General features: G+C 35.6%; 1 protein-coding gene across 1 annotated transcript in view; it reads left to right on the top strand.

Annotated features, from left to right (window-relative positions):
• The window catches only part of KCNH5 (potassium voltage-gated channel subfamily H member 5), a 264845-nt gene that overhangs the window by 196988 nt on the left and 55643 nt on the right, over positions 1-12214 (top strand). Inside the window, exon 9 of the mRNA XM_026000547.2 lies at positions 6364-6616. Coding sequence (XP_025856332.1) covers positions 6364-6616 — 253 coding nt within the window. The remainder of the gene's footprint in view (positions 1-6363; positions 6617-12214) is intronic.

Raw genomic sequence — 12214 nt, 5'->3', positions numbered from 1 at the left:
GTAATATTTGTGTGTGTGTGTGTGTGTGTGTGTGTGTGTATATACACCATATTTTCCTTATTCATTCATCAATTAATGGGCACTTAGTTTGTTTCCATATCTTGGCTATTGTAAATAATACTTTAGTAAACATAGGGGTGCATATATCTTTTTAAATTAGTGTTTTTATTTTCCCTGGATAATACCCAATTGTGGACTTATTGGATCATATGGTATTTTTATTTTTAACTTTTTGAGGAACCCCCATACTCTTTTCTACAGTGGTTCTACTAATTTACTTTCCCACCAACAGTGTACAAGGGTTCCTATTTCTCCACATCCTTGACAATACTTGCTGTTTCTTGTCTTCTTGATACTAACCATTCTAACAAGTGTGAGGTGATAACTCATTAGGGTTTTTATTTGCATTTTCTTGGTAATTAGTGATGTGATCATCCTTTCATATGTCTGTTGGCCATCTGTACATCCTCTTTGGACAAATGTTTACTCAGGTCCTCTGCAAAAATATTCTTATTTAGTAAAACATATGCACATAAAGAAGTATAGACATGAGATTAATAATAGAGAACAATAGAATCTCTAAATTTCATCAGAGCTCTAACTTTGGAAAGTTAGTGGCCCAGAACATCAGCACCTTTAACTAGTTAAAAGATGATAAAAACTGCTATTTGTTTCTTTTTATTACCCACTTTACTGCAGAACCAAAACCATGAACAATTTGGTAGAATTGGTTCACTACATTTTTTTAAACAAAAATCTTAAGTCTCACTTTTGTATATGTAGTCTATTTTTAGAAAATTTATCTCTAAAGGGAATCCTATGAATTTTAAACTATAATCTCTCGCTGGTTATACCAGTCTTCTGTTACTAAATATGACCTTTTACTTTTAAATAATGGAAGTTAATTTGCTTTGGTTTTATTTCATTACATTGTTCTTGAGTTAATTCTTTGGGGGTTTGGATACCCCAGAAATTGGCAGCCTAACCTCTAGATACCTGCTCTCCCTTGGTCTGCATGTTTGCCTGGTTATACTTAAAAAAAAAAAGTGAACTTTCTTTTCTTCCCATAAAATGAATGAGAACTGAATTCCTGTAGAGAACTTTACTTCATTTGTTGGCAGTCTTTGAGCTCCTCATTCCCAAGAAGGATTGTAAAAATGTTTTATGTGCAAATGTCACTTGGCTTACTCTCTCCACTGATTTTCACTAATTTAATACCAATTCAGTTGGATCGGTGAGGGGAGATTAATTAGCAGTGCATAACTTAATTTCATCAAAGGAAACAGGGACTTTGAATGTCAGTGGTAACTTCATTGCCTATCAAATTGTCATTAATGCATTTATTCCTTTTTCCTAAGAAAGAGAACAAGGGGGTCATCTTCACTTATCAATTATTATTTAAAATAACTGACACTAAAAAAATAAAATAATAAAATAAAATAACTGACACTATATGACTCCTGGCATAATATTCTGTAGATAATCAACAAAATAATTTATTTTAGAGCAGTGAGAGACATCAAAGGGGAGCCTAGTTTTATCTAGTACTTTCAGACACTTATAATAGAATTATCACTATTATCTTCATTTTCGTACTAGAAATTTGATATAGATTGATTAAAAGTGAGCAGTCTCTTGTCACTGAAACAGGGAGTAGTGAGTGGTAGGAAACTACCTCCACTAACCTTCAAGCCCTCAGCCTATGTCTCATTGTAGTCCCATGTACAATTCCATACAAGCCATGTAACATTCAATTTTTGTTTCAGGTAAAATTACCTTTTTTTTCAAATGCAAATTAAGATTTTGATGAGAAGGTGATTCTCATACACTACTGGGTTAGAGGATAATTTTTTTTTTTTGATACACTTTTCTGGGAAACTATTTGGCAAGATCCTTGAAAATGGTTTTTATATTTTGTCTGCTATTTTTCTTCTAAAAGAATCTGTCCTCAGGCAATCTGACAGCGGTATGGCGTATTTGTTATACCTTGGTTTATGAAAGGGAAAACTACAAATCCAGATATCCAGTTATAATGCAGTTGTTAAGTTGTGTCATGATTATTTGATGGAGTATTAAGCAATGATTCAAATTATATTTTTAAATCAGTATTTCATGGCATGGGAAATGATTATAATGTGATATGGGGTAAACAGAAATAAAGGTTTGGAGATTCAGGTTTTATGAAAATGGTATATACATATGTAAATATCTTACATTTTATATAGTGATTGTTAAGATGCATTTTTAAATATATTCAAAGAGTTGATAATAGAGAGGATAAAGCCTTCTTTGGGATTTCTCTAGTCAACCATTTCCTTAGAGAATCTTGACTTAACTCTTTGGTTTCTAATTAAAGTATTTAGGCTTGCTTTTCTAAGCTTTTGCAACATTACTAATATTATAATGGATGACAGTGATGGGGAAAGTGATATTTATCAAATATGTTTACTCCATGCTAATATCTAGCTCTCAGGTCCTTTGCCCATATGCACTAAAACTTATATTTCAAATGAGATGACTTCTTTTTTAACAAATAGTAATGAGATAAATAATTTGTCAATGCATCCTTATGTCTTTACCAACAGACTGAAATATGCAGCTAAAATTAGAAGTGTCTAGAAATGGATACAAACCTGCAAAGAAATCTAGGCTGTTCTTTGGTATGGTGGAAATGGTCACAACAGTAATTTCCTAATAAGTAAACTATATTTTGATTAGTAGGACCTTAAGTGATTTTCAGAAATCAGCATTTATATTTCTGTCGTATGCAAAGAACCAGAAAACATCTAGATGTTACATTATATTCCTGGTTGAGCTTTAGTGCATATAAGCATGGCTTAAGAAATGGAATGCATGAGTCTTGGGTTTTGTCATTAACTTATCGAGATGTTACCACATAATCTTTACACAGTACATTTGCCTTATCTGGAAAATGGGGCACTGGACTAAGAACAGTGATTTTTCAAGCTGTTCCTGACTGGAAGCTCCATGGAGGCTGGTACTATGAGAGATTTTGCTCTTGGATCTGGAGGGCCTGCATACTAGCCAGCATATAATTAGTGCATAACTAACTTTCACTAGCTGTGAGTTAAATGAGTGACTGAGTGGGCCCTTGGTATCATAAATAAATAAATTTTAAAAAGTTTTATTTTTCAGATCATGTCATTCTTTACTTTTTTCAGGGTTGGTTGCAGAATTCTAAAAATGATTCCTTATATAGAGCTATAGCTCTTCCAAAGAGAAAACTTATTGTCTTAGTTAAGAATCTAATTAATAACTATCCTGACATGAAAAGGGGATAAATAATCACTTTTAATATGAATGTTTTGTACCAAAATGTAATTTCATTTGTTTGTAACTCTAAGATACCCATTAGGGAACCTACCCACAAGAGACTGGATATGACATTCAAGGCAGAGTATGTTGAAATTGGGACTAATGGGGCAGGTATTAGAGTAATCTTTAATGACAATTTTATCACTTAAAACTAAATTTTGCCTTGCCTAAGACACTTATTAGTGCTTTCATTTACAAAAAAATAAAACAGCATGGATAGGGAGAGGGCTTGCCACTGAATATGACTTGGGTCTATTTCAACTTAGTTTTAACCTGTCACCTTATGACATCTAGACTTAAGTACACACCATCAATAAAAATAATAAATGACTCAGTGTCATAAGTGAAGTGAAATGAAAAAGGAAAGATGTACTTAAAATGAAATAAAAATCCTTTTTCAACATGCCACTGAACAGAGAATATTGCTAACATTGGAAGATTTCATTTGCAGCATGAAATCCTGAAAGAAATAATTAGGACATAAAATGACTGTTACCAAAATGAATCTAAAACATTAAAAATCCTGTAAGGTAAATGGAATAGAAACAGAATGATCCATTTCCCATAAAGCTATTCAGTATAGTGTTTATGCATGTGTATGTATTTTGGGCAGCCCCAGTGGCCCAGCAGTTTAGCGCCGCCTGCAGCCCAGGGCGTGATCCTGGAGACCCTGGATCGAGTCCCACGTCGGGCTCCCTGCATGGAGCCTGCTTCGCCCTCTGCCTATGTCTCTGCCTCTCTCTCTCTCTCTCTGTATCTCTATGAATAAATAAATAAAATCTTTAAAATAAAATAGAATTATTTTTACTTTTTGGCTTTTCTAGCACTAGTTTCATCTTCAACCTGAGGAAAATATTCACACTAGCTAGTGCTTAAAATATCTTCAGGTTCATTCTGAATTATTTTATTAATTTTGCCTGAAATCTCATCAAACAGTCAAGGTACAGAATTCAGACTGGGGTAGAAAACGGAAGAAAAGCAAATTGCAGAGAACTATTGCAGAGAGCTAATGCAATAATGTAAAATATTCGTGTTCTGTAGGGATGATAAAAGCCAACATTTCTTTAGTCTCAGCCAAGTGCAGGGCTAAACTGGGCAAAACTTAAACCCTTTCATGTAATTCCTGCAATGGGCCTATGAAATAAGGACTATCATCCCATTTCACAGATGAGGTTTAGAGAGATGAAATAATTTAGGCTAAACAGGTAGTGGTAGATTTTCACCCAGACCTGTCTTCTTGAGCTTGATCTTTTATGCATTTCTATGCCATAAGTAATGTTTCCTAGACCGCATGGGCTCCCATCTCACCATGGCCATGCCCTATCCTAGCACTTTTCTCATTGTATTTTAATTGTTGTTGTACATGCCTACCTCCCCCTACTTTATGATTAGCTCCTTCAAGGCAAAGATAGTGTCTTATTTACCCTTCTAGTTCCAAGGGTAATGCAGTGGTGTGCCCCATCATAGAACTCAATAAGGATCTATGGGATTACTAGTGTTGTCAGAAGTCATTAAAGGTCAATAAGATAAAGAAAACATTATATTATTATGGAAAACAACTGATATGGAAGGAAAGTACTAAAGCTTCTAAAACTCTGTTAGGCACTTTTTCCTCAAACATGAGATTTTTCTAGATGATCTAGTGATAGATGAGTTGATCCCTACTCCCTATGGGAATTTGAAGGAGTATAAAAACCCCACAGAGTTGCTTAAGTGTTACAAAACAATATGGACAAAACAAATTAGGAAAGATTAAGGAAAGGGATACTGAAAGTGTACTTTAATTAATGGTCTTCACATTTATGAGGGACTCATCTTCACAGGGAAGCAGCCAACTTTTCATTGATAGTGAGCCCCAAATGAAAGGAATACTCAGGATATTTAAAACCTTAGGGAATTTTTTAAAGGCTAAAATGCATGTAATACAGGAAGGAAAACTGTTTCATATTAAAACTTTATTCAGTATAAGTTAGTGGAGAAAGATAAGTTTAGACTTCAGTTTGATGGGTTGAAAGCCTATCAAAGAAAAACATTTCTGATAAGGAATAGTTTACCAAGGGGTTTGGGAGAGAATTCTAAGTGAGTTTGTACGTGCCTCTTTAAAGTGGGTGGTACTGACTTCTGGTAATCACATCTTCCTTGATGATGCTCGATGAAATGTGATGATAGTGTCCATTTTAATCAGGGTCTTTAGCTGCCCTGTCTAAAATCTACAGGCAGTAAGAGCTCTCTGACTCTTAGAGAGCTACCTATGCATGTTTCTGCTATTTATACCCTCTTCTGAAGGATGCCTAGAGCTTGAATTCTCTTGTTTCCCTTAGCAGTCTTTAGGAGTCAAAGACCAGGATGAGCAAGGGCTGCCATGCAGTAATTGTCCCACCTTGCCAGTAGTGCTACTTCCAGTTGTCTAAGCTCTACAGAAGGCTGGTGAATACCCTTTTCACTCCCTGGACTTAATTTATTTGTAAAATGAAAATATTTCAGAGTGAAAAAAGACACACATCAAGAGTTATATCAGCCAGTGCCAGCCTGTCAAGTTAGAAGGGTACTTTTGTTAATTGTATTTTCTTGAAATTGATTAATATGAACCCACCTCTAGTGTGGAGTTAGGTACAATATCCTGAGTTTTGGTTCAGGTATGAAAAAACTCTAAAACAGAGACTAGTCTAAAATGAATGTGAATGCCCTGTTTTAGTTGGCTCTTTGAGGAAACTATATCAGGTTTTTCTCTGAAACACTTCCCAACCACCGTAAGAGTCTGTTCTTTCTATGGGGAGATCCATACCCCTCTAGAAGCTTTACTTTGTAGTATTGTATTATAATAGTCCATATGCTCATCAGCCCATCTCACTGGGTTATTAGGTCCTTGAGGGCAGAGGTATGTCTTTTAACTTTGCATTCCCAGTATCTAGTACCATGTGTTACAGACTTTGTCACAGTCAATAAATATTTATTGGATGCCCTTTTTTTTTCCTGAAATATACCTTTCTCCTTTTTTCTCACTTATTCATTTCTCACTTTCCTCAGGTTCTCTCCATCTGTCCCAAGGACATGAGAGCTGATATCTGTGTTCATCTAAACCGGAAGGTTTTTAATGAACATCCTGCTTTTCGATTGGCCAGTGATGGGTGTCTGCGGGCCTTGGCGGTAGAGTTCCAGACTATTCACTGTGCTCCTGGGGACCTCATTTACCATGCTGGAGAAAGTGTGGATGCCCTCTGCTTTGTGGTGTCAGGATCCTTGGAAGTCATCCAGGATGATGAGGTGGTGGCTATTTTAGGTACTGTGAACTTTCCTATGTAGTAGCAAATGTGTAACAGTTTTAGAGATCTTGCTTCTTGGGTTTCTTAAGAGAAATTTCCTCTGCTTGGTGACTTTGAAAATTGGGTCACTAATGAGATGATGAATCTTAGTGAAAACTAGTAATGCTCTTTCAGCAAAGAGCATTAGTATTGGTCACAACTTAATGGGCGGCACAAGGGTTTGATTAAACTTACTTTGGCAATAGTAGGACAATATCTTTTAGATTAGAGCTGATCGTAGCCTAAGGTGACTGTACCTCCTGGTTTGGTAAGTGTGAAAATGGCTTGTGGAAGTATTTTCAGGTTAGTAACCTAGGTTGTTAGTCTCAGAGGGACCATGGAACCTGTCTAACTGAACACTTTCCTTTAGAGATGAGCTAAATGAGGACCAGAAAAGTTTAGTGACTTGCCCAGCTAGTTAGCAAATGAGTTAAGACTTGAGTACAGATCATCTTGTTCTAAATATTTCTGCCTCATTCATCACAGTACACCTAAGGAATGAACTAAAAGTGATGAGGAGTGAGTTTGATCCATTATATTGGAGTAATCACAATACAAGTAAATTTAGGCTTATAAAGCTGATTCTATTCATTCATGAACCAAGAAAATTATTTGGCTAAAAAATTCATCCAAAAATTCAGAGACCCAGTAGATGGTTATATTAACAACAACAACAACAACAACAACAACAAATAGGCAGTGATCATGTATGTAAATAAAATTTTGAGGAAATTATATGTTTGAGACTATATATATATATATATATACACATACATATATATATAGTATGATATATATCTAAAATATAATGGTAAGTATCTAAAATACCATTTAGCATTTCTGCTCAAGTTTCTATAGCAGGTTCATGAAGTCCACATAGATATAAAAGGAAGCAATAATGAGGTCAGAAGAGAATCATCCCTTGTTTTTCTCTCAAGTAAAAGAAGTTAGAATTGCAGGATGTCAACTCTATTTTCATTATATTTTTCATGGCTTATGTCTCATGAAAAATGAGCTCAATTTTTAAACTATTGGATTTTTTAGCTACTGAGGTCAACCTACCATAGCATCAATGCCACTTATTATTGTAAGTCAAAGATTGGCTTATGTATTTGAGAAGCTGCAAAAGCAAAATCCAGCACAAAAATGAAGAACTGATTTCAAAAGGCAGTTACCTGAAAAAAGAGAATTGAGAATTAAGAAGCAAGCAGTGACCCTACGTGGGAAAAGAGGTTCAGTAAAATTTGTAAGAATTATAGAAAATGGTTAAGGATTTCAAGAGACTGAACACTATTGTTTTAGAAACCTCTCCTTAACTGTTGAGAAATAATACAGTTTAGGCTAAATCTCTTTTAGGAACTATTTTTATTTGTGATTTTTGCAAGAGAAATTCATACAGCACTTTAGAGTCAGCACTGTGGGTGTGTTTAATGCTACTTAGTGCTTGTTCCGCTTTGTTTCCTGGAGTATAAAGGAGTTATATATAATCCTTCATAAAAAGTGTACATTTTGCCAGAACAATCCTTTGTGGTAAAATGAAGCATATACACACAACAACCATTCTTGTTTGCTTAAAGAAGAGGATAAAACACAAACCCGAAACAGGTGTATTTTCTTTTCCTGCACGTTCATGTCAATGGTGGGTGGAAGGCATTGGATATACAGGAAAATAGATCTGCCTTGTGATGAATTACCTCAGCTCTGTACTCATTGTTGTTTGCTTTGCCTCATTTTCTTCATCACAGCTTCACCTTGGTAACTTATTTTCTAAAAAGAAGGCTGGAGAAAGCCCCAGGTGCAGTGCGTCTGGGTTGGGTCTGTTAAGCTGGAATCATTTGCTCAAGTGAGACAAAATGCATTTTCTTTTCATTTTAAAATAAAACGATAGCTGGTTTTGCACAGTGACATAGTAAAAGTGAACACAGGGCCCCTGGATATTGGACCAGCCTCATCATATATCTGTCACATTTTATTTCTTTGTGTGTTTTTGGTTTATCTTCTTCAAAAAATTTGGGATGCAGAGACTTTTCATCTCTTGATTTAATGAGTCATATTATATCCACATCTTTCTCTTCCCTGGCAACTTTTCTTTCCTTTTTTTCCATGGACCTCTAACATAGATGAATTCAGCTAAAGGGCAGTCAGACAATTTTTGTTTTAAAAAAAATTTGGACCCAGGAGTGATCTCTCTGGGCGGAAGTAAGTGGGTGAGGCAGGGAGGTGCAGCCAGTGGCAGAGGCTGCTGGAGCTGGTGGGCTGCCTGGGTGCTGTGGATGCAGGCAAAGACACTGTCTTACAAGAGTCTGTGGTTTGGTTCAGTGATGACATGACAGATGCAGAGACAAGCTTTGAGAACTCTGTTCTGGTCTAGAGCCTTCTGCCAACCTGGGTTTCTTGAAGAGGCAGTCTGAGGACACTGTGGATTAGGAGTGTGGACTTGTGGTGACCTTCTGCAGGGGAGGGAGCGTGAGGCCATAGACAGACTGTCCTTGTGTTCACACTGTGTGCAGGTCCACTTTGGAGGCAGCTGAAGCCCCGCCTGGCACCTGCCAGAAAAGTCTTTCCGTAACAGCCAGCCTTTTGACTTGTAGAGCCTCACTCCAGCTCTATTTGGGGACTTCTTAGTCCTGTGATTTCCATTTTGTGACTTAGTCTTGTGGTTTCCATTGAGGATGCATGTTTTAAGATTTCTTAAATTAGAATACTTTCTTTTATGATTAAAAGAAGAATGAGAGGGTTGTTTAACACTCAACATGCTTTAACAATGTTTTAAGAAAGGGAAAGGAAAAGGGAAATTCAATAGTGTCACTCCTTACATTTTGGTGACTGTCCACTCCTTTCCTGCTCCTCCTGTTTTTCTTCTTCCTCTTCTCATTTTTTGTAGTTTAATGTTGAAATAATTATAAACTTCATGAAAAGTTGCAAAAATTATCAGGGTGTGAAGTTTGATATTTATTTCCAGGTTTTCTGCCTTATTGAGTAAGTTGATTGGGTCTTCGGCCCACATAAACTTTGGCAGATATTACAGGTTTGGTTTCAGACCACCACGATAAAGCAAATATCACAATAAAGTGAGTCAAATGAATTTTCTGGTTTTCCAGTGCATATGACAGTTATGTTTACACTCTACTGTAGTTCACTAAGTGTGCAATAGCATTATATCTAAGGAAAAAGTACATACCTTCATTAAAAGATATTTTATTGCTAAAAAGTTGCTAACTATCAGCTGCACTTTCAGTGGATCATAATCACTGATCACAAGTCGCTATAATATGTACTGATAATGAAAAGTTTGAAGTATTGGGAGAGTGACCAAAGTGTGATACAGAGATACAGAGTGAGCAAATGCTGTTGGAAAAAACATGGTGATAGATTTGCTCAATGCAGTGTTGCCACAAATCTTCAATTTGTGAAAAACATGATGTATGGGTGTTCATGTGTCTTATTACTAATGTGTTTTATCTGTGTTTCCTTGCATCTCCTGTAGTCTGTGTTGTATAGTGGTTGCTGGTATGTCATTCGGTGCAGAGATATTCATAACTGCTGCATCTTCATTGTGAATGGTGGCTTTTAACATTGAAATGTGTCCTTTTTCATCATATCTAATGATTTTTATTGCCTTGTAAGTGTCGGAAAGAAATAACATCTCACATCAGAGCATACCTCAGAAAAATGAGAATTTATCTCAGTTGGCCTGATAGGAGAAATAAGCAGGCCTTGCACTCTTTTACACTGATTCATTTGCCAGTGGAAATGTAGAGAAGGGAGGTCATTTGAAAATTAATTAAAATTGCTGAATCCAAAGAACAGGTGCAGTTTCATTGTTTTGGATCTTTGCCTCTAAATAGTCTCTTGGTAGTTACATAATTCTTTAGTGTGTCAAAAATGCTAAGTGTTTAATGAATAAGTCCTGAACCATAACTAATTAATGGAAAGATAAAAAAAAAATGTAGTCAACAAATACCTTCTGCTTTTAACACTGAAGGATGGCTTCAAGATGTTTTTCTAAATAGGGCAGGTGAACATAATTGTAGGTCATGTCTTTTTCCAAGTTGAAATTCTTTCACTTTCTACACCTCCACCTTTTTCTTTTCAGCCTTCCCACTTTTTATGAAACACAAAGAATTCCAAATTAAGTTCATGATGCATACATAATATTTTATATCCTTTCATATCTTCTTGCTTTTAAGTTCCTACCCTATAATTACTTGATGTGAACAGATTTCTTGGTGTGGCTAAAATAGCCAGGTTACTTTTAAGTGTCTCCATGAGGTATATTGCACCTGTAGGGCCTATAAAAGTGACATATCCCTGGGAATGATAGACCTGGCACGTAAGATATTTCACTACATTCACATTTTGTCATTTCTGTGTCTACTGATTATTGGAATCATAGAGTTGGAGTTATTAATCTAAAACAATCTGTATCTGGGCAGCCCTGGTGACTCAGTGGTTTAGGGCCGCCTGCAGCCCAGGGCGTGATCCTGGAGACCCTGGATCGAGTCCCACGTCAGGCTCTCTGCATGGAGCCTGCTTCTTCCTCTGCCTGTGTCTCTGCCTCTCTCTCTCTCTTTCTCTGTGTCTCTATGAATAAATAAATAAAATCTTTAAAAATATAAAACAATCTGTATCTAAGTGTTTTAATTGTAAACTCAAATTCCCAAGAGAACTATGCTTCTTTACATAGAGTTTGGATGGAGGGGTTAGATACTGTTATGGGGTTGGGGTAAAGCACAAGTGAGGCAGGGGCATACAGAGTTAAATAATAATTTAAAAAGTAATTTCTAGTATCTGAGTTAAGATTTCATTTTAATTAGAAGCAGTTATTTATAAATATTTTTTGCATTATCAAAGAAAACTTAAAAATTATGGTGCTCAAAATTCAAAATCTACTTATTTCTATTCCAAAAAAGAAAAAAATCCGAGATATGAATGAATAATATTTTGCTATTTTGAGAATCTGTGAAAATGTGACTTCTATGCTATGGTTAAGTTTTCATCCTGTATACTTGCTATTAGAAGTCAAGTGTTTCACACTTTAAGTCCTTTAAAAGGGCTTTTCCCAAGTGCCAGACAATTATTTTCTTTTGCATCCACGTTTCTGTGTTTTGAGATGTTGAACATGAACCAAGTAGATTTGCTGTACATTTTATGATGATGAACATAGCTAATTCAGACATTTTCATAAAGGTCAAACTAGTTACTTGCTTTAAAAAATTGCATGCTTGTCTTATTTTAAAAATTTGAAGTAGTGATTATGACGTCATTTATACATGGTTCAAATGATACACTTTAAAATTCTTTAGTCTGTAGATTTTTGGATACAATATAAATCTTAACAATCTAGTAGTTTAGACCCAACTTAAAATTCTCTCTCCATCATCCTTCAACACTAAGTTTTGTTTATTCTATCCCCTTATTATTTCTTTATCCTATGTTTGATATCCCTTCCCATGATAACTTCTCTTAAAATTTTGGTGCTGGGCTGTGGCTGCCATCTGAAAGATCTGTTAGCTCATAATCTGTCACCAGCTTCAACCTCCAATGCTTATATGCCTGCAAAATAATCTTTCTGA

The sequence above is a fragment of the Vulpes vulpes genome, chromosome 6 (assembly GCF_048418805.1).
Source record: "Vulpes vulpes isolate BD-2025 chromosome 6, VulVul3, whole genome shotgun sequence".
NCBI lineage: Eukaryota > Metazoa > Chordata > Mammalia > Carnivora > Canidae > Vulpes > Vulpes vulpes.
This window is presented reverse-complemented; position numbering and strand designations above follow the sequence as displayed.